At 44.2% G+C, this 23,090-nt stretch overlaps 1 protein-coding gene across 5 annotated transcripts; it reads left to right on the plus strand.

Moving 5' to 3' along the window:
- The first annotated feature begins 627 nt into the window (after window positions 1–627).
- On the plus strand, window positions 628–23,056 carry ZDHHC1 (zDHHC palmitoyltransferase 1). Of its 5 annotated transcripts, none has more exons than XM_072873334.1 (12): window positions 628–1,190; window positions 2,438–2,631; window positions 3,418–3,636; window positions 6,018–6,193; window positions 6,836–6,937; window positions 7,600–7,724; window positions 8,064–8,222; window positions 11,713–11,825; window positions 17,566–17,651; window positions 18,251–18,344; window positions 19,340–19,448; window positions 19,804–23,056. In XM_072873334.1, the coding sequence occupies exons 2-12, from the start codon at window positions 2,629–2,631 to the stop codon at window positions 20,331–20,333; spliced, it is 1,716 nt and encodes a 571-aa protein (XP_072729435.1). In that variant the 5' UTR covers window positions 628–1,190; window positions 2,438–2,628; the 3' UTR covers window positions 20,334–23,056. The 5 variants fall into 5 exon arrangements, with proteins under 5 accessions (XP_072729435.1, XP_072729439.1, XP_072729436.1 ...); XM_072873338.1 differs by having other exon boundaries at window positions 2,438–2,625; XM_072873335.1 differs by having other exon boundaries at window positions 628–904.
- Window positions 23,057–23,090: the final 34 nt, after the last annotated feature.

Genomic DNA, 23,090 nt, shown 5'->3' on the forward strand with positions numbered 1-23,090 from the left:
GACAACTGGCTCCAGCTCACAACCGGCTTCCCATCCTTCCACCGCCTGCTCCCGGAGCCTCCCCAGCCCTGACCACCTGGAAAGTCTTGGGTGTTTTCATAAAACCACAGCCAGTGTTACCAGCAACACTTCACAGCTGCCTTTGGGGGGACAAACGGATGAAACACAGGCACCCTCCGCTCCTTCCAAGGATGCCTTTTGAAGGGTCATGACTTTTCTGGCCTTCCCCATTCCTGGGAGGATTCGCCATCCCCCTTAGCGATGAAAGGCCAGGGCAAAGTGATAGTGCAGGGCTTTCCAATCCAAATACCCAGTGCCACCAGTTGTAAAGCCCTTAGCTTGTAAAACCCCTGCTTGCACCTCAAGCGATGCAATGCAGGGGCAGGTGCCAAAGGGCCGGTGCTGCAGCGGGCTAGGGGGAGAAGGGACTGTCCTCAGGGGGGCAAAGGGTGTGAGGCCCCCCAGCAAAAGGCCTCCCCACAGAAGGCGGGGGCATACAGCAGCCAGGCTTTCAGGCACAAAGCCCTCGCTGGGCCTGCAGCCCCCGGTTGTGGGGCCCTCGCTGGGCCCGCAGGGCCCGGGTGTGGGGCCCTCGCTGGGTCCGCAGGCCCCGCCCCGGACCCGGGGCCTGCGGGCCCAGCGAGGGCCCCACTCCGGGGCTCATGTGGAGCGAGGCCTCGCTCCTCAACCCCCCCCGCCGGCCCGGAGCAGCCCGTATCGCGCCCGGCATTTTTTGTCGCCTGCGCCCCGCCGTAGCCCCGTCCGTTGCCATGGCGACGGCCCCAGCGGCCTGAGCCCGCGGAGGCGCAGGGAGCTGCTGCGTCGGCCTCAGCTCGGGGCCCCGCTACCCGCCTGGGCATGAGGCGGGTACGGGGCCGCTCTCAGCCGCCTCTGCGGGGAGAAGGTGAGGAAAGGGCGGTGGCGGAGCCGCGGGAGGGGTCTACCCGGCCCTCCCCGGAGCGGCTGCCCGGGACCCCGCTCGCCCGGCCCGGCCTCCGGTGCCTGCCCCGTGCCTGGTTGCATGCTCCGGTGCCTGGTTGCATGCTTCCTCCCGCTGCCCAGCGCTTGGCTCTCCGATGGCTGAACATCCGAAGGGGTGAACCTGATAACTCCCGGCTGACTTACAGTTAACTAGTATAGTTAACAACCAGCGTCAACTCAGTCACCTCTCCTCTGTCTACGGTGACCGAGTAAGCCCTGATGGTGACTTCGTGCTCCTTTTTTTTATATCCAGCATTTTCTGTAGCCGGGTAGAAAGGAGTGCTAGGCATACCCACAGCGTAGGGCACCCTGCTGGGAAGGGGAGATGCTGTGTCCTCGAGTCTCTTCACATCTAGCTTTGTTTTTCATCAGTATTGGTGGATAATCAGTGCATCAGCTGCAAGAGAAGCCATCAAGTCATAAGGGAAAGGCAAGAGGAACTTCGCTTCTGAAACGGGGCAGACAAAGGACAGACGAAGCATTACACGCAGCTTGCTTCCTTCTTGAGAGTCTGTTACCAGACAGACACTGCTGTGGGATGACTGCAGCCTCAGGGATAGTTCAGCCAAGAGCTAGCTTACGCTTAGCTCTAGTTGCAGTTCACCATGTAAAAAAATCTGTTGAATTGTACCAAAGTTTTTGATATTAAATAACATAATGTTAAAACCACCTGGTGTTATAATACAGCAAAATCTTGCAGCAAAACGGGGATTCCAGGGTCTGGGTGGGCCTGGCTCCCCCTACCAGAGTCTGATTAGGAGAAAAGAGAAACCTGGGAATTTCTTCAAATAATCTGAGTGGTTTTTGTAACAGGTAGCTCAAAGTGATGCGCAAGCAAGTTTTAAACAACCTAATGAGAAAAATATCACATGATTAGTAACTATTTCTCATCATTGATGAGCCAGGTGCCATGTAGCAATTTAAACTGTGAATGCAGGCAGATACTGCTAATTTCTTCAAAGACTGAAGTTAGGAATTTTTTTTTCCAGCCTGCTTGTTGATAAGACTGTGCTGATGAGCATAAGTTATGTTATTTTGTATTCTTACCCACTACTCTACCAGTTGACCCCAAAAGACATTTCCAGCCCTTTGGCTGAGACTGATGCAGGACCATTGATGTACCAAGATCTGTATTGTTCTGCTTGCTCTTTCAGCACGTTGTCATGCTTGCTGTCTTCCAGCCGTTCAGCATTTTTCTGGTACTGGAACCATTATCAAAAATACCGCAAGTGAGCTAGAGACCTCCTCCTTTTCTTTCAGCACTCTCATGTGCAAGTTAATCAGACTAATTGAAGTTGCTTATCTCTGTTAGATGTTAATTTAACATCCTCTTTAGTTACTAAGGAACAGTGAGCATGGTGCAGAGGTACCTCAAGTCAGCTCAGGTCCCGCAGAGCTTCTTAGTGCTGGTTTTGCAATGCTACCTCTGACCTGCTGCCTTTATTGTACTCCCTAGTAACTGTTGCACCCAAGTATTCCATGAAGCAGATCAGCCCAACTCTCTATTGTTAAAAGCTCATCCCGGCTCCGTGGCAAGCAAAAAGCAACAACTAATAATCCAACACAAATTGAAAAAAGGAGAAATCGCTTCTGAGCTCGTAGCTGTTGTGCAAACAGGAATCATAAACATCAGGAACTTCCCAGGTTATGGTTTGTAACTCATCTTTGCAGTTAAGTCTTGCTTTCTCCTGCCAGGATTCCAGACGTAGGACAGCTGAATAATCAAGCTGGTTGCTGCATGGATGTCCTGCATACGTAACTTTCTGTTCTGTTCTTCTAGCAAGTCTGCTTTATACTTGTGTTGTGGAGTAACTCCTGCTTCTTTTCCCCTTTTTGTCATTACATTATGAGTTCACTTTTTCAGTTTCTAGTCTTTCCACTCCTTTGTTGCTGACAAAGGAGTCTCTGTTTGCTTGGATGCTGTGTAGTGCTAAATTGTGGTTCCAGACCACGTGCTCCAGTGGGGCCACCTGCTCTCAGTACACTTGTCTGCACTAGCTGGAAGGAAAACATGGCATATCTGAGACAGGTGAAAGTGTTTGTTCTGCCGTCATCCATAACAGCGTTCTGACGTGAACACATCCCCAGACCACAGCATATCATACTCCATCTCTGGACTGCCACCAAAATACCCTCTTTGCTCTTTTTACTCAATTTAGGTCTAGATCTATTCAAAGACTGGCAAAACCTGCAAGTTTCCCTTAGCTGTTGTTTCACACAGACATCAGCACTTGCTTTTAGAGTGTGTAATTGGTTTTTCCCTTTTGTTACTATCGATCACAAATCCCCTGTGCAGAGAGAAGTGTCTCTTCAGATGTGTCATTGTTTTAGTCTCTCCAACTTTCTGTCCACCTTGGACCATATCTCCAGGACTGGGGCTCAGTCACAATATTTTTGTATCACATATTTTTTGTTTTCCATTTTTGATTTCTGTAGATGAATATCTGCAATAAACCTCCCAATAAGACAGCTCCAGAGAATTTGGGTGAAGCTGTTCCTGAGGTGCAGGTCCAACGTGCTCGAAGGAATGGCTGGAGCTGGCCTCTGCACCTTTTCCAGATTATTGCCTGGTTGATGTACCTCTTCTTTGCGCTGGTTGGCTTTGGAATCCTGGTTCCTCTCCTGCCCCGCCACTGGCTGCCCGCTGGCTATATCGTATCCTTTGGTCAAGAGGAGAACATGGACTGTAATAAACTATCAGTGGGACTTTTTAAAAATAGTTGTTAGGTAGCATAGAAAGCATAGGAGAAAGCAGCTGAGCCAGGATCTTTTTCTGAACTATAACCATAATCTTGATCTTCTCATGTCTATAAAAAACAGTTATTTTGAGATCCTCTCTGCCCTTCAACTTTAGGTAGGTCACTGATGTTCAGCTTGTCTCCTTCATCACTCTCTGTTAAGGTGTTAATCTTTGCCTCTGAGGCTCTTCTGCTGTCTACTTCTGCCTATGTGTCTCCTTTGCTTTATTTTATTCTTCTACAAGTGTGCTGCAGGGTTTGAGGGAAGTCGTACTGAAAGCCCCTCCTGAAACATCCTTGCCGCGATGGGCAGCCACACCTCCCTGTGCTAACTGAATGAGTCTTGAAAGGCAGCTTTGTATGTTTATGATTATATGGTGTGGTTGCTTGTGATAGCTGGCAGTTGATCTTCTCCCAGGGCCCTTCCCTGTCCTCTGTAGAAAATCTGTGAGTGAAAGACAAGGTGGTGTAGTGTGAACCTCAGGGGAGAGGTCTGTCGTGGGACAGTCTTGAGCAGCAGTTTAATACACGTCTAACTGTCCTCTAAATGTGTGTAGAATCAGAAGATGAGGTGCTTATACTGTGAAGGCATCTTGTCTTGTGTGCTGCCCAGCAAAGCCTAACTCAGCCCAGCCTGTGTTTTCCACTTCCTGTCCTCAACCCACCTCCCTAGAGCTGTGCGCTCTTGCTGCTCCTGCAGCTGGGAAGGATAGGGACTAGAGATGGGGTGTGCCGGGGAGCAATCCCAGTGCTCCCAGTGCCACCTTGTACTGTCACCTGCGCCCAAGGAAGGAACTTCCTCAAGGCCAGGCCCTGGCTTCTGGTGGACTAGATTGTCTGGGGAGTGGCAGGCTTGGAAGAGGGTATCCTGAGATTTGAATTTAGTACGTAACAAGGTGGTGAGGGTTTATAATTTGTGAGCAAGTATTTGCTTTTGTCATGTCTCCGTAACATCTTCCCGGTGAAAATAAAACTGACTAAGTGGCTCAGTGCCACTTAGTGCTTTCTTAGCAGAACCAGATAAACAAGAAATATTATAGAGAGAATCTTGGGAAAAGTTCTGAAGAGATGGGATATACACTTACAGCATTTATACATCTGATTTATGTATGTCCAAGGAGCCTTTGATATGTTTGGGATGCTTTTGCTTATCATTTTAGTTACACCTGTGTGATTTAGGCATTAATGTCTTTAGCTCACAGTGGTCTTACGTCTACTTATCTTACCCAAATCCTTGGTATTATCACGGTGCAAACCTCATGAATTTGTCTACCAAATATCTTCATAACTCAATCTAAAGTCACTCTAATTCAATAGATTAATGTATCCCAAAGTTTTACTACCAGTTAATAAAGCACTAATGTCTCTTTTATGTCAAAGGGAAATCCCTCCCATTCTGCTACACCAGTCATCAGAGCTCCAGTCAGCTACACCTCTCAAAGACCTCCTTTTTCTCCTTACTATGCTGCTCTGTTTTCATAGGTCTTAGTATGATCAATGATGTGCACATCTGCATGTATAGCAAATAAAACGGAACGTTAATTTTTGCACTCATGCTCATTTAGTTGCAGTATATTGAGAAGCAAACTCTCGAGCACAGTGGTACTCCAGGCATGCAGGGTTGCTGCTTTGTATTTGTATTTTCTTACATATTTGTACATTCTTTCCAAATATCAGCAGTTACTTCAGGTGTCTGATCAAAAGTACTGCTAAACTGTATTTGCTCTGCTACTGCATTTAGAAGTAAGAATCCAAACAGGTAATATTTCAAGAAACAATGACAAATCCTGGATACTGTCTGTCTGTAAATTGTGTAGGAGCCTACTTTAGAGGGGTAATCCTCTTCCTTGGGATTCTGACTAAGGAAAAGGAAAGCAAGGTGATCAGTATTAGTTCCTTTATGTGACTTTTTTTTCCTTTCTTGGAAGTTTGGTCTTGTGAAGGGGCATGTGCATGGCCTTAACTGACTGTTCCTTTCCAAGGAGTCAGTATGGACTAAGAAATGTGGACCTATGTCAACAGTCTGCACGTGTGGTCAGATTCTGGTAAGTAAAGGTAATTTTTAAAAACTCCTCTGCTAGGAAGGGCATTTCTGTGAGGCAGAGTAGTATATAATAAGGAGGGTTGTTCCTGTAGATTCAGTTATCTTTTTCCAGATGCTCAGATTAATGTGCTGCATCAGTTATATAGCGATTTCTAATTCTAAGCCATATATTTCTCATCTCTATGGGCTTTGTGTATTAAGGATAAAAATATATGCATTAAATCATTCATACAATCCTTAACTGTGTACTTCAGTGTCCAGGAGTGTGTTTTATCTACCATTTAGTTGTTCATCTTACTGCAGTCTCCATTGATCCTGCGGATGCAAATGTGCGAGAAAAAAACTATCTAGGGCCTCTAGCCACCTTCAGTCGTAACCAACATGCACATGTCATTGAAAACCATCATTGCCATGTCTGTGATGTAGATGTGTAAGTATCTTTTCTTTTCCTTCTACTACTCTGTCTTCTTCACCATTATACTTCACCATTAGTCTTTAACGTTAGACTATAAGATTGAAATTGAGCCCCTGAAGCTCTATAGCGCGAGTTAAACTTCATCCTGTGGCAGGGTTCAGTTAGTTGGGTAGCTGCCTGCTGTCAAATGTGCGCATGGTTCTGTGTTTTATTTAATTGCTCACATGTTGTGTGGAGAGGGCTGTACTGTTCCCTGTTGTCTGGATGTTGGTGTTTGACCTAACAACATGTAACTTGTGCGTGTGTGCTTGTATCTGGCTAGATACTAATATGGTAGCAGGAAATGCTTGGAGGGCAGACATTAAGATCAAGCTTTGTAGAACTGCTAAAGGGTTTCAAATAAGAAATCAATGATCTCCAAATTAGAAAACACGCAGTGCATTGAAAGGCAAATTTTGCAGTGTTTGGGATTGTGGTCCAACGATGGCTGATATGGCCGATATGTTTGGGTGTTGAAGTGTTCTACATCTACCTGATGTAGAAGGTTTTCTCACTATTACCAGGATCTCTACTGCTGTATCCCCCTGTATTTGTGTCACTGGAAAGTCATGGTAATGAGGTGGTGCTGCCACACTAATGCCACCCTTTCTTTGGCAGGAGTGCCAAGTCAAAGCACTGTGGAACTTGCAACAAGTGTGTGTGTGGCTTTGATCACCACTGCAAATGGCTCAATAACTGCGTGGGAGAGAGGAATTACTGGTAAGAGACTGGCATTGTGACAGAAGCACAACACTGCAACAATAATGTCACCCCTTCTCTTCCCAAGATTCTCCTGCATCTCAGTCCAGTCTGTACTCAGCCACACAGAACCACTTTTCTTTCAGACCCTGGCTGAATAAAATCAGTCATGAGAAAACTAGATGGAAAATGCAAGCATGATTGTGACATTCAAATAACCAGGGATAAAACTCCTACACTTAGAATTTTGTAGCTGAACATCTGCTGAAGTTACAGCAGCATATAGGCACCTCTAATCTGTGCCAGGTTTACGGTAAAGAATAAGGAGGCTATCACTGATTATTGCTTCTCAGTTTACTTTCTTGCACTAAAACCACATGGAAAGCAAAGTTGTTACTGCAGGGTGCCCCGTTACACTGTCTTGAGATTTTGTGCAGGGAGCTCTGTCTGTCCTAGATATACTTGACTGTTTTGTAACCATGGTTGCTCTAAAAGGTCACAGTTTAGTCCTTCAGGGTAACAAATCAGAAGTAAGACTGTTAACCAGTATCTATCTTAAGTGTAAGAAAGCTTCACAGTAATTTGGGATAGCTGTCTATATCTCCATCTTTATTAGAGGTTGGGATTTTGAATTGTATGTGTGATGTTATTGAAGCTACTCAGATTTCTTACCTTCTTGGCAGGCTCTTTTTGAATAGCGTGCTGTCTGCCATTCTGGGCCTTGGGCTGCTGCTGCTCATTGCTTGCTACGTCTTTGTGGAGTTCTTCATTGACCCCATGATGCTTCGCTCCAGCCGGCACTTTGATGGTACTAGCAGTGCTTCAGTTGATCATCCTGTGAATCAGCCAGCATAGCTCGATATGGGATTGGATTCTGTGGGCTCTCCCACTGAGGAGGAACTCAATTCCTTACTCCTTCAATTTTTTATTTCTGCAAGAGTATCTCTGCTCAGCTGGACGGAATGTCTTTCCTTACAGAGCTAACTGCTCGTCCTAAAGGCCTTGCAGACACAAGATTTCTTAGGCGTCCAGTGCATAATGGGTCTGCAGCTACTTTTGAGTTAACAATATTTCCAGCTGTAAAGTTTAGTTAGAGATATTTAATGCCTGGATAATCTACTTACTTCCAACTCTTTTTGTTTTACAGCTCTAAAGAACCACACGGACCGCTGGTTTGTGTTTCTTCCTGCAGCTCCTGTTGAGACTCGGGCATCTGCCGTTTTGGTCACAGCTGGGATTTTTATTCTTCTGAGCCTAATGACCGTGATCCTGCTAGGCCACCTCTTGACCTTTCACATCTATCTTAGTAGGTATTATGTTCCTGTCTTCTGCATCCCCATTTCATTTTCGCTTAGCTTCTTCTACTCATTCTGCATTCACTGTGTGTTCACCTGTGTCACAAATATACACACATTGTGCAAGATTGCCATTGAAAAGGTAGAAAATTTGGATTTAAGATTATACTTCTGATTTTCCCCCAGTACCAGGTAGGCTTATCAGTGCACGTGCAATATGGGGCTTGCATTGGACCTGTGCATTCGTGTGTCTAAGCTGTGTTATCCTGGAACTGAAAGCACATGGGAGAGTAGTAGAGAGGCCAGGTGGGATGAACTGGTTAATTCCAGCTCAGTGCCAGTGATGGCAGATTCAGATTGGCTCCACATACAGGCTTTTGTGAGTCTCTTCACTGTGCTCCCCAGTACTTCTGTTGTGTGAGAGAGCCTGTTTCTCCGTTACCGCAGAGAAATGTGGATGGTATTGATCTAAATTTCTAATAGGAGGCCTGACGTCCAGGTCAAGGTCCCTTTATGGAAGTTGTACTGTATCGACACAAAATGACTTGTGGAATTTAGAGGAAGAGGTTTTTAGAAAGGCTCCTCATTAGATCTCCTACTTCTTGCTCTGTCAAGAAGGGATATTTTTGTTTCTTTATGTACAGATAGGCATCAAAAACCTTTTTTCATCCATCATCTAAGATTAAGCCAATGCTATTTGGCTGCCTGACGTAAGTCATGATGAGAAAAGATCTTACGCTTGCAGTAGTCGGTGGTGCCAAAACTAGGGAAGAAGGGATGTGGTGGAGGAGAAATGAGGACGGCAGTTACAGAGGATCCTTGGATGGATTTTTAGGTTGTCAGTTAACAGCGATGCGGATGCCAACACAAACTAGGTCAGCACAAACCAGTGCAGCTCCAGAAGGAAAATAGTTTCAGTGCTGAAGTGCACTGGGTGAGTGTTCCTCAGCTGGCATTAACATTACAGTTAGTGAGGTCATGGATGGTCGTTTTCCTTTTACAGCCTCTTTGAGCTTAACTTAAATTTGGTCACACTGCGATTTTGCTTTCTTGGTGGAATTGAAAGTTGACTTTGCTGGGTTAATGGCGATGCCTGGAGATTTCAAAGGTCGATCTAACACTGTAGAAAGACTAAAAGCATAACAAAGCTGGGGCCGCTCCAGGAAGATTTCTTTTGGATGAAAAATAAAGGATTATTAGGTTTAGTACTGCGCGGTATTTATCCTGTCTTTGTGTACAGCGTCCACAAGAGGGTGCTCCCTCCTTGGGATAAAGACATGCTTGTTCTTGTCAAACCGAAACGTGCATGTGTTACGTTAGTTCTGCTCTGGGTTTGAGGGATTTTTAGTTACTGTCGCCTCGGGGTGATTTTTTTTTCTCTTTCAGAATAAATTTTGAGCCAACTTAACTTTTATTTCTGGACGAATTTAAATCTTTATGACTTACATGGAAACAGAGTTTACTTATTGTTAATTTTTGTTAACATTTTATTACATTAAAATCTGCTACCCTATTGAAACTGATTCCAGCTGTGCAGAAGTGTGGTGTGTAAGTCCTTGCTTAAAAGGAGCGATGTTACCATATTGAAGCCTATATTGTGTGTTCCATATGAGTGTGCATTACACTTATAACTGGGATTCAGGGAGATAGACAAAGTATGTCTGGTTTAAATTCCTCTTACTTCACACCTGGAATTGTCAATAGTCTCATCTGAATACTTTAAGGTAGACAGTGTCGGAATGAACTGTCTAACCTCTTTTGGGACTAGAAATAGAGTTTACCAATTAAAAAGTAATTATTGCTCATGAGTATTTCTTCATAAACCTTTTTTTTTTAAATAATTAAATTACATAAATAAAATAGCACCCCTGTGAGTGGTATTGCCTTTAAGCTTCACATAAAAAAACATGGCTTAAGTCAGGTATGGCTATGAAAATTTTAGAATCTAGTTTTGTTACAAGCACAGTGAAATTTTCAGAATTACTGTCCTGATTTTAATTACTCACTGCTATCACTCAAATGGAAGAAAGGAGGTTATTCTCAAAATAGTAGGTCCATGTATGCAAAATTACGAGTCTTGATTGAGACTCAGTTCTAGAGGCATTCAGTGAAGCATGGCACTTCAGAAGTTTGGAGGGAGGATATTTTTTTTTTCTTCAATACTGAGAGGCCAATAGTAAGCGGAATAAAAAGAAAAAAATAGTAGGGATATAGGAAGGGAATATAGGAAGGGATATGGGGCTTTTCACAGGCTATGATTATATATTGCACAGTATGTGCTGCAGTGTTATCTGGCCAGACAACTGCAGTATTTTTTAACTAAACAGCTCTATTAAAATATTTTAAAAGTTTCACGGTTAAGTATTCAGAAACCAACAAACTCTAAATTAAAAATGGTTTATAGCCCTTTGCTTATGAAGCAATATTCTGTTTCTCAAATAAAGCATACAGTACCATTCTAGGAGCATTTGCCGTCACCCTGCACTGTCCCCATTAAATGCATTCACTAATCACTTGGCTGCAGACTCACATTCATTTTTATGGTCTGTCTTCCTGGCCAAATGGATCTTGAATTCTTATTTATTCATAAGGTCATTGCTTTAACAGGAGGGGCACCTTCTCCTCTGCTCTCCCTCACTTTCCTGTGAAGTAGTCCTGTGTTTAGGCCATGGTTTTGAGAAGTAAGATGTTACTGATACAAATGTCTTCAGGCAGAGAAGGATTTTAAGTCTGGATGGCCCACATCCTAGGCATCTGCTTTAACTAGTATGCTTCTGTAAAAAGGAAGAATGACTACCAGGCTGTGCACTAAAAACCTTCAGCATCCATTTCTGGGTTTTGTGCTCTAAAAATACCTACCATAACAGGGTCATTATGGGAGGAATACCTGAGTTTTGGATCCTCGTAATGTTTTGGGTCTCATGAAGAAACCAAGTGGCTCAGAAACGTCACATACTTTTGGTCATTCATGGAAGCAGATGTGTTTGTGTGGGGGAGCCCTTCAGAGCACATAAGCTCAGGCACATATAAACTCTGAACACGTCTATTTGGCACCAGATAGGTTGGGCATTTAATGCTCACTGTTTTGGACATTAAGTGTCTCGATCTCCTCTACAGGACACACTAATGTGCTGAATTTCTTTTCTCCATTTAGCATCACATACCTTCTGACTACTCACTGAGCTTTCTGTATGATACAGATCTTACCCATGTTGGGTATGAATAATGGATTTGCTCTGAAATGAGCTGAATAAATTACTACAGTATAGAAGGCTGTACTGTGTATATGAGGCTTTAGAAGAATACTGGGACTATGAGAAAGTGTGATGATGAGAACAAAGGATATAGAGATATACAGTGCAAAGGTACTTTTGGCTTAGAGTATCATCAGTCTTCATGTTTACAGTTACTCTTTGATTGTGTAGTTATTCAGACTGTTTGTATAAGTGTAATCAGGGAGTGGCCTTTCCTGCACTGACAGCTCTCTTTCTTTCTTCCCAGTGTGGAACAAATTGACTACATACGAGTACATCCTGCAGCAGCGTCCCCAGCAAGAGGTGAAAGAGGTGGACAAGCAACTGGAGTCTTGTCCCTCCCAAGTGAGACCCAGTCAGGTACTTGTGGTACTTGCAGTCCATTTCTCAAAAACAGCCTCACTTGTCCACAGTGTAAAGTTTGCTTCACTTTTGCAAGCTCCCAATTTTAGAGGCAGTTGCTAAAGATAAGACTTCAGAGGTACTTTGGTGGAGTTGAGTAGGATGTGAGAGAGTTTAAGGCTTGAAATGCGATGAACACTTCAGGCATAAGCAAGTACTGCTTTCAAAGGAATCAATCCCACCCACTCTTCTTCCACCACTTGTTTTGGGCCCTATACTATCTATTCTCTTCTGCCAGCGCAGCTGTTCATTACAGTCATGCAGTGAACAGGGTGGGGGAACTCATCTGGGTAAGGATAAACTTTATTAAAAAAATAGTTGAGCTCGTGTTTAGCTGGCCCAGCTCCCTCCCATTTGGTTCACCAAGCAGTCACATAAATGCCTGTGTCAGCATGAATGAGGATGACTGAAGAGTGGGAAGGGTCCTGTCACTGGAAAGGACAGGACCATCTGTTTTGGTGGCAGTGCACATCTTGCTGGTTTATGTGAGTGGTATCACAGGTCGTGACTGAAGGTGAGACAGGCTCTAAGGCTGGAGAAACTGGGGCTAATCATCAAGCAGCTAATAATACCAAATAGTTTAACCATCTTGAAAAGGAAAGGGACACCAATAGTCTTCAGAAATGACCCAGATATCTGCTTTTCTTTCAACTGAGACTACATAGTAAAAAGGGTCCTTGTGAGTACCGTGATGTTGATCTGTATCTCTGTAGAAAGATTTCTACAAGCTGTTTAATGCTATTACACTCTGCAGTGGCATATATATTCCGCTATGAATTGAAAGGTTCAGTGTCATTTATTTTGCTGCAAGGCAGCTCTATCCCTGGAGTTACTCAAAATTTGAGTGGACAAATTTTGTACTGGCTTTGATGGGGGTTTGACTAGAAACTTCCAGAAATTCTTCCTAGTCTAAATTATTCTGCGATTCTGTGAGCCTGTGTAACTCTATCTAGCTTTATGCAAGTAAGTTACCTACTATACAACCAGTTTTATGTTTCATAAGAAATTAATTAAATCCAAGCTTTATCCAGGTATTCTGTGTAGAGATACTGGGATCTCTCTGGACTCATTCATAGCTTTTCCCTATCAAAGCAAAGGGGAAAGTGAGCTAATTCCCTTTCGTATAATATGAAGACCCCAGCTTTTCGTGTACATTTTTTTACTGCCTTGGAAAAGTTGAACTTTCAGTTTAAACAGAGGTTTCCATAACAACAAAAATATTTGGCACTTTGTCTCATAGAGCTTTGCTTACCATGAAAATTAGAACAATAATAAAGCATTAGCTCTAATCATTTCCTAGTTACTGAATTTTGATTGGTAGACTCGGTGTGTGTGCACATTTGGGATATAGCCATTCAATAATGGCTGCGCTGATGCTTGTCTAGGTATGTGTGAATATGGTTAATTTGAAGCAGCAAGCCCGGAAGAAGCAGGGTGAAAGGAGTGCTGTGTTTCAGGACTGCAGTTAGTACCTTGGGGAACAAGAATGACTGGATGATGCCCAGTAACATTGTTAAGAAAAATGTTAACCCACCAGATTTTCCTTGTTTCTTACATAGCAACAAGAGATAAACACAAACAAATAGACTGGAGTAGGAGTACACCAAGTGACTTGCCTTTTGTAAGCTGTGTTGACTACAGCCTTCTTTAGCTTGAACACAGAAATCCTTTGTAATTGGTCCAAGATGTTGCAAGCATAAAATGGAAATCATCCTCTTCCCACTTTTGTCTCAACTGTTCATTCATTTCAGGGAGTAAGAAGAAACATACATTTCCCCTTTAATCCTTGGTTTTGAGCCTTATTCAAACTTGGGTGTTGGTTTTGGCTTCAGTTTTCCATGTTTGTCTGTGGTGAAGTCTTCAGCTATGTTCAAGTTAAAGGATTCTTGTTCAGATTAAAGGATTTTTATGTGCTTGTAGAATCCTTCTCAGAACATGCACAAAGTGAAAGCCCTAATTTTGCACACTTGAGTGCAAAACAGTTGGACATATACATGCAAAACAGTTGGACATATACAGCCTTTGCCTCTATTACTATACCCAAAGCAGCATATGCAAGTAACAGTTTTTTCTGTAGGCAGTTGCATAGCAGACCAAATAAATATGAACTAAACCAAAAATGATGCTTTAATGCATAATTGCATTCATACCAGGGAGCTGCTTTTCATAGTGAGGCCAGCTGGGATGTGATTTTTTTCACATTCCTAAAGCTTTGAACTTGCTTTGGACACTGATTCAGGTTGGTGAGGTTTGATTTTAAATAATAAACACAGATTTTACTCAGCTTCCCTCACATTTTCAATATAGCTTCTCTCTTCCAATGTCTGGTTAAGATGAACCTACTCTTCACTTTCAGCCTCAACACTTGCAACAGACACACTTTCCCTGGGATAAGAACCATTTTTTCCTGTTCAATTCTGCCTCCCCTCCAGCCAGACGACATTTCAGGGCACTGGCTGTCACTGAAGTGGATGGTGAGAGCAGCTGCAGCAGGCAAGGGATCTGAATTCATCCTGAAGTTGTAACCATGAAACTTGGGGTGGACACGGCTGGTATTCAGCCTCTAGAGGAAGTCTGAGCATGACCAGGATTTGCAAGGTGGCAATGAACTTGGGCGGTCTGTTGATTGAGCAGTCTATTTTCAGCAAGAGTAAAAGCTGAATCCTAACAACCCAGTTGCAAAAGGTGGCTTCGTCTTGCTGTTGCAGTTGAAGGATGCTGGCTGTCCTGCTAATGACTGTGGGAGCGGAGGGAGGCTGAGACTCTGCGCTGTGGTTGTAGTTTTTGTCACACTGAGAGAACGTTGTGTTTTCTACTGATCGAGCCTTCTTCCATTTGCTTCTGCTAGTCAGCTCTAATGCTTTACTTTCATTTATGTGGCTGCTTTGGTTATACATAATTTATAGAAGGCTGAAATGAACAAAATGGATTTTAAAAAGCTCTTTCATTCCCTGCTTGAAAAGAGTTATTCATGATATTCTCAAGATGTATCCTTTATTAATATCCTTTGAAATGCCAGTCTTGCAGTCCTGTTTGTACGCTGTGGACATTGAGTCCTGATCGTTTTCAGTTACTCTGCGCGGTCTTATGAGGATGTCTCCTGCTTCAGCTCATTTCAGCCATGGTGTGCTTTCCTCTGAAAAGACCTATATCTTCCTGCCTGTATGCTTACAGTGACACGAGATTGTCGTGTCTCGTGTCTGGTCTCCTTCATTTGTGACTCAGGTGCATGAGGCTTGAATGTAAATGTTAATAATTTGGTCCCCAAGGAGATTTGAGGAAACATTTATGTACTCTTGGTGTTCAGTTGATGATGAGCAATGATTTGACTTGAGTTACAAGTTCTATTTGAAATACATGTGATTAATTTCTGCAGATTATTAATCCTGCACTTGGATAAACCCTGCATATAATAGCCCCAAATAGCATAATTCTCAAATCAGAAAGTTCTAATGTTTCGGATTGCTAAACCAATTCCCTTCAAATTTGATGTCACCACCTATAAAACAGCTGCAAATTCCTTTCCACCTCTTTTTTTTTTTCTTTACAAGACCAATTAAATTCAGAGCATGTTACAAAAGGCTGAAGTCTTTCCAGTTTGGCAACTCCCTTATCTAACAATTACACGAGTACCAAGACTCCAGACAATGATGCCAAGATGTTCAAAAGCAACTAGTAATTTTGGAAGTATCTCTTCTGGTGTGTAAAGAAGGCTGGCCAAAGTTGATCAGACCAGTGTGCTGGCCAGTTGTGGAAGTTGAGAAAGAGCACAGGAGCTGTAGTCCCCAGTACACTTTCCCAGCACTTGGCAATGTGTTAGAGGCTTCTGGAGCACAAAACTTCGAACGGCTTTGTATTTGCTTTGGTTTCTCACACAAACTTTTCTCATTTCTTCTTGAATCCATGTAACATTTAGCACCTGCAGCATCCTATGGCAGTGAGTGCTACAGCTTATTTCCATGCTGTGTCAAAAATGCAGCCTTTCTTCTGTTTCTTTGGAAACTACTACCTGATTTTTTTCATTTGATGCTCCCTAAATGTTGTGTTAGAGAGATGGTAAACAATTATTCCCCATTTGCTTTCTCCGCTCATACCTGTCCTGAGTATTTCCTCTCCTGACTGAAAAGCCCTGACCCATTAGCTGTTTCTTGTACAGAAACTGCTCCATACCTTTCATTGTTCCTGTCACTCTTCTCTATATCTTCTTCCAGGTCTTCTGTGGGGGAAGATGCTGGAACACTATACAGAATCCAGTGTCCAGGCTGCTGATGAATTTATTCAGTAACAGGAAACTATTTTCTGTTTTCTTTTTTTATGCCTTTCCTTTTCATTCCTATCATCTGAAATTATTTCTTGGCTGCCACTGAATGTGCAGCGCCATGAATTCTTTTTCTAGTTTGGAGACCATTGCTTCATATGTAAAGTTTACACTACTTTTCCCACATGCATCACTTTACATCTTTACATCTAACAATATTGATTTTCGTGTGCCATTTTATGACCCCATAATTCAATATTGGAAGAATCTTCTGCAACTCTTTGCAGTTGGCTTTCATTTTTATTGCCTTACATAAGGGAGTATAATCACCAGACTTCATCTCACTGTTCTGCTCTTTTGTCGACTGTTTATGAATTTGTTGAAGTGCAGAGGCCCTGGGTCTCTCAGGAACCCGCTTGTGGGATGTCCAACTTTGACTTCATTTTCTCAAGTTTGCTGATCAGGCTGTTCAGACAAATAGGTCTTCATCAGCTTGTTTAAGCTTTTTTGGAAGCTAATGCCTATTGCATTTAAAATGCCTCTGTCTTTACCACCTAAAAGTTGCCTTGAAATGTATATGTGTCTTTATAGTCACTGCACACTAAAATGTTTAAGAGGAAGTTGTCTTGCTAATTATTCAAGTTTAATAGCAGCTGAAAAGTAGTGTCAAGGTTCTCCTGAGCATGGTTTATCCTTTTTGACAACAGGGCTTCATACCCTGCGTCACTTGGTACTCTGACTATCTATCTTAACTGTGTCCTTCTGAGGGAGAACTGGGAGCCCTTTTCTGTAATGCAGACACTTGGATTTAGGAGACTTATTCGTTAAGTCTTCTTATATGTTTATGAAAGTATGTAATTTTAAAGTTCAGGATGGCATTACTTTGAATTCATCTATACCTGAGGCAAATGAACGATATATCACATTCTTTTTTTAAAAAACAGCACTGTTATTAGCCATACAGGATTCACACAAGAAACAGAAAATACTTTATGTTTTTCCTATATGTTGCATGCTTTCATTTTCCTCACCTCCATTTTGAATTTAAAAGAAATTTTTTGCATTCACTGCTTAACTCCTATGATTGAACTGTATAACTAATGAGGGCTTTAAGTGTTATTTTGAATGTGGTCCCAAGAAATGATTAAGCTGGTCTCCCTAAGTGCACTCTGATTTGATTTTGAATCACATGAAATACTGGCTGGACAAAAGAATGAATCAGGGACTTCTAATTGTCCCAATCTTGGTTTTCCATCTTCTTAAGCAGCAGACTCCTGCTGAGTTTCGGCTGTGCTAGCTGTAAGGATGGAAAATGCCTGGCATGTAGCTGAGGAAGGAGGAAGAAGACATCTCTGTAGTGAAAATGCCTCTTCTCCTTATCTCTTTCAGTCCATATTGGTCTGAAAATGTTAATTCTTTTGGTTTTGTTTTTGTTTTCAGGAAGCAGACTTTTTTTCACATAACCCTGGCTATACAGACCCTGGTATTCAAGTAGAGGAGTTCTCAACAGTAACTTCAGGAAAAGGGTGAGTAAAGTCATAGATAGGAGTCTCCCAGCAGCATGTATGGTGAATAGGAAATTGTCATCAAAGTCACTGATGGATCCTAAGACAAAAGTACTTAGGAGGATAGGGAGCACCAATGTTTTGACCAAGGCATGGTGAAATCTTCGAGTTTCAGGAGGGTAAATACCTGCAGGAGTACTTGTCTCCCCTCCCCTGAGAAAATATCTTTCCTAGAATACTGTGTTTAGGCTGTTTTATATTAAAATTACTTTAAAGCTGCCTGATTTGTCCTGTAATTCCTATATTGAGCTCATTATAGTTATATGATTTCATGCTGTGAGAGATGAATCACAACAGCAAAGTTTGTAACACAGGCAAGCACTCATGGGAAAGCACCAACCTTGTCTCTTAAGTAATCCTTGCCTATTAACTCATGTCCCTGGGGAAGGGAGAGGAAACCCTTCATATTTTGCTCAGTTGTGCAGGAAAAGTTACCCTGCAGTGTTGCTGGGAATGCTGTGCAAGGCGGGGGATGCTTTGGTCAGGCAGATTTGTACGTGCAAGCAAAGTAGGCATCAGAGTTAAATCGTGTCTAAGGGAAGCATCTTGTATATCTTTAGCTTTTCAAAGCTCTATGTCCGCAATGATGAAGCTGACCCTGAGCAGAGCTCCTCTCCTGACCTCCCATCTCTTCACTTTGCGGTCTCTTCTCAGGTAAGCAGGAGACTTGCTACATACCGTAACACCTGACGACTCACCAAGTTGCATGGGCGCACACTCACTCTAGTGTGAACTGTGGTTACCTCCTTCACACACATGCTCTACCTGTCCTCAGAGTGTATGTGCAGGTATGGCTGTGCCCTGCAGTCACTACATCCAAGTGATACTCTCCTGTCTCAGCTTACACATGATCAGATATATTCTGCAGTTCCTTCATAAGCTTGCAGCTCAGCTGTAATACATGGAACTTGTACAATATCTTGCTGCTCCAGTGCAGTTCAGTGACTGTATCTATACTACTTTGTTGATGTAACAAGCTGTGCATGTTTCTGTAGAGCAAAATCTAACAGTTTATACGTTCAAATATGGAAGTTAAAGCATCTGCCCAGGGAAAGATGGTGTGTGTGGATATGAAGCTTGAGTGTATGAAACAGCTGTCCAAAGTAAAGTTTTCTGCACTCTTGATATTCCCGTACCTATGTCCAGATGCTCTCCCCCCTTGCTCAAATGGCAGGTGGTGGTGCTCTCCCTTTTTCCTCCAAGCTTATTAATCAAAGTCTTGTCATTTAGATGATAAGAAAAATTCCTTTTCAACTATACTTGTACTTTGGACAAGAGCTGTCTCTCTCTTGGGATGTCCTGTGCTATGTGACTTTTGGTCCCCTCTTCTAGTTTGACTCTACAAATGCATTTGTCTACCAGTCTCTCATACATGCTCCAGCTGTATGAGACAACAGCTTAAAGGTGCCTACACACAGAGAATCGCTGTATGCAGACAATGTATGTGTTCATTAATACCTGTTCTCTATCATTGCTTTATAGTAACTCAGTCTTAAACTATAAAATATTCTTGGTCTTTCGTCATACTTAATGCTCATTATTAAAAATAGGAGGAATTAAAAAGAGGTAGGAACTAAAAAAAAAAGAGTGTCTCATTACTTTGGGCTGATGAAGTGACTTCCCTTCTCTTGGGCCACTTGCTTTCACAGCGACAGAAAAAAAGAAGAAAGAAGACGCATAAGGCTTCTTCCTCAGCAATGAATGGCAGATCTAAAACACACGCTAGACCTTGGCCCTCTTTCCCAGATCCCCAGTCAGGTGAGAGTGCACCAGTCAGCTTCTCTGCTTCTGGATTGGATTTCTGGTTGCTGGCACACAGAAATGAAGTGTGTCATGAAACCCAGCACTGGCAGAAAGTTAACTTGCCTAAGACGGGAAAATGAGTGCTTCTGAGTACTTGGAGATACTCTAAATGATCAGACTTGGATACACTGCTGAGTGTAGAATTCTGTACATTTTCATATCTAATTTTGCATAAATATATGTATGATTTTCTTTAACACTAGTGGATCAACCATGTCAGAGTTTCTGGGCTTGTTGACGTCTTTGTGAGGCTGAGGGCTCGCTCTCTCTCTCTTCTTAAGCTTTCTTCTCCCTTTCTTTCCATCTGTAGAGTTCCCAGTCATGGCTGCTGCCACCTCTTCTTCCCACAGCCTTCGCCTCTTAGTGCCAGCTTTTCCTCTGAGAGCTGCTGTGCCCCCCAGCAGCATCGGCCTCATCCAGGTGGCAGGACCCCCAGCTGACTCAGAGTCCGCCGAGTCCATGCATGAGATTCCTGTGGCTCAGACTCGCCTTGGGAGCATGTCCCTTCATGGGCCTCCTAAGAATAGCTCAAGCAACTCTCAAGACTATCCCTTGTCCCCAGACAATCCCAGAGGCGACAGGAAGAAGAATCTGTACTCTGGGCACAAAGTAAAAAGGAAAAGCTGCCAGCAAGACAGAGGCGTGGAACAAGACCTGGAACTTTTTTCTAAGATTCCTGCTGTGTTTGTAAGTAAGAGCAGTGGAGAACCTCATGTCTCTCAGCCCCAGCCCAGTGAGAGCACATCCGAGCCACACCACAGAAAATGCACCAGCAAGCAACATGTGGGCAGACATGATCCGTGCTTCAAGGACATAAGGACAAACACCACAGCGGCCTAATGATCAGCTTTCCAAAGCCATAGCCTTTGGGGACAAGGCAAGAGGTTCTCTTCCTATTTGTATGTTGCTATTCAAAGATCTTGACTCCAGTGACTCATCTTTTTCCCTGGAGGTAGCAGTGTCCCTTTACCTGATGATGTCCATCTTCCAGCAGAACTAGCTGACAGGCAGTAAAAACCCCGCTGCATCATTGTTTCTGGCTGCTGCCTATTCCTAAGCCAGGAGTGCCCCCAAGCCCAGTTCCACTCTCCTTGTCAAGGGGGAACAGTCTCCCCTGATAGAGACGTGCCCAGGGCTGCCACTGGTTAAGGACTGCAGCGTTAGTACTCTGTAGAGTGCTGAGGGACTCATCCCTGCACTGTGTGCTTGCTATCAGACTGCAGTAAGACATTTCTTGCTACCCAACCAAAAGCAAGGGGCAATAAGGTGGCAAACCTGTGGTAGGCATGTTGCTAGAGAGCACTCGAGTGCTTTCCATAGGAAAGGGCTGTACCCTCCTGGCTCTCTGCACACTAGCACTGCAGTAACTTTCTGGGAGAGTGTGTGGGGAAGAACAAGGCTGCATCTTTGTTGTTCCCTGCACCCTGAAAACTAAATTTCCCATCTGCTTACACCCTGTCAGTCTTTGGATCATGCACAGGGGCTTCAGCAGGTGGTCAGGGAATAACCTCAGGATTGCCCTGTCCCTATACCGCTTTCCACTGTGTGCCCTCAAGCCAAGTTCACCAGCATGTATTCTGTAAGGCAGCGTAGTTTGACCTGCTCCACCTTCCCAGCAGCCTGGGGTGCCCCACAGTGCAGCTTTCTCATCAGAAGCTCTGGCATACAGCAGGTCCTGAAACCTTTCAATTTCCTAGGCTGCCAGATCCACATCAGTCCACAGCCAAGCCTGGAGTCTCTGTATTGCAGAAAAGTCCCACACCAGACACTGAGGCATGTAGCCAGTGCCTGGAGTCACAGCACCCTGTGCTGGTGGTGAGAAGCAGAGAGCTGTCTGGGCTGCCACGCTACAGTGCATTCCCTGCCCTCTTGGCTTCCCCAGGCAACATGCCCCGTTTCAAATTCCTGGCTGAGCGCTGAGGCTGGGGCTGCCAGCAAGCCCAGATCTGCCCAGCAGCCAGCTAACCTCAGAGCCCTGGATAGCAGCTACGCATACATCCCAATGGGCCTTGCCACTGGCATGGATGTGCCTGACACGATTTGTCATTTGACAGCTGCGGCACCTGCACAGCCCCTGCCTCCCCGGCACAGCCAGTGCCCTGAGCAGCTGGCTTGACCAGTTGCACCATTTCTGGACAGGCCCCCAGCACTGTACGCTGCTGGCATGTGTGAACACATAGGTGCACCAGCAGAGAAGAGGAAGCCTAGGAATTCTTTATCACTCTACCAAATGTTCTGATGCATGGAAACTGCAAACAACCCTTTCTCCAGACTACAGTGGGTGCAGGTTAGGGAAGGACAAGACAAAGCATGGTCCTGTGTGAGTCGAGCTAAGCTGTTCCTCCCCTTGCCTAGCTCAGTCTGCAAGCATTCATCAGAAGTGGTTTAGAACAGGATAGCATCTCTGGGGACAAATGCTCTTTGGGCACAGCAAACATGGGACAGGCAGGCTGGACTCCCAGTCCAGGAGTTGTATGCACTTCCCAGCCTGGCTGTTGCCCATCATCCCAGTGCTCACACTGGCTTCTGTGCTGCTCTGAGGTGCATGCAAAGTCCACTTCCCCTGGAGCTTTAGGCCCAGACAGTTTTCTTTCTGGAGAGCTCAATTCAGCAGAAAGAGGCAGGAAGGCACCTGCTGTATGTTGAAAGCCTCTTCCCATTCCAGTAGCACCCCTGAATGCCGGCAGCTGGCCCAGCTCCCTCAGGAAGCACCCCAGCACTATCACCTGGCCAACACCATGCTGTGTGGTGCTCATGCAGTGGACATTTCAAGTAGTGCTTGCCTTCAAGGAAAAGGCAAAGTGCTGCAGCTGCTCCTGGAGACACATGATCCTTGCAGAGGTGAAGCTGGAGTAGGGGAGTCCTCCCTTTGCTGAAGGGTTTATGGGGTAAGTGTGGCTCATAGACAGGACCATCCAGTCTGAGCACTCCCTGGGACAGTCCTTGGGAAATTCTGGCAAGGCAGCGTAGACACAATCACTGACCCCAGGCTTCTTTAAAGGGCTGTCTTACCATCCTTTTATGTTGTCTGATTTTTGACTCTTGAAAGAGCTGGAATGAGGAGCCTTGACTCTTCATCGAATTATGTGAGCCATTGATCAGCAAAAGTGAAATCTCATGTAGCTGTTGAAGTCATTATGTCTAAATTTGCAGGAAGGCTGGGCCTGTGGTCACACTCCTTGCAGCTTCCCTTGTTGCCGTGGCCAGTGGTACCCACTGGCAGTGTGACCCTTTGGAAAAGCAGGCGTGTATGGGACCAATCCTTGTGGACCAGCAGGCATGGCACTGCTTGTCTGCAGAGACCAGGGCATCTGCTCACTGAGGGATCCTGGTTAGACAAAATCCTTCCAGTTGTTTCTCCTCGTGTCTACTATCATCCAAGAGAACTGGGCTTACGGTTTTCAAAGGCCAGCTGTCCCTCCACCCAGAAAGCATTGGTAATTTCTCTCCAACAGGTGCCCCTGAGCAGACCTCATGTGTTTTCTTGCCCTTTGTTCATGCAGAGCCTGCCCCAAAGTCATATATGGAGCTCTTTAGTAGTTCTGTCCACAATAAAATTTTCTATGCCCTTTGCTAAATAGTTTCCTCCTTTTTTGC

Source organism: Ciconia boyciana, chromosome 9 (assembly GCF_034638445.1).
Source record: "Ciconia boyciana chromosome 9, ASM3463844v1, whole genome shotgun sequence".
In the NCBI taxonomy this organism is placed as follows: Eukaryota; Metazoa; Chordata; class Aves; order Ciconiiformes; family Ciconiidae; genus Ciconia; species Ciconia boyciana.

Bases quoted from the DNA above. Each gene is read 5' to 3' on its own strand.
- ZDHHC1 (XM_072873334.1), top strand. The intron at 7,725-8,063 runs GTACTAGCAGTG...TTTGTTTTACAG, and splicing joins CTCCAGCCGGCACTTTGATG to CTCTAAAGAACCACACGGAC. The intron at 17,652-18,250 runs GTGAGTAAAGTC...GTATATCTTTAG, and splicing joins ACAGTAACTTCAGGAAAAGG to CTTTTCAAAGCTCTATGTCC.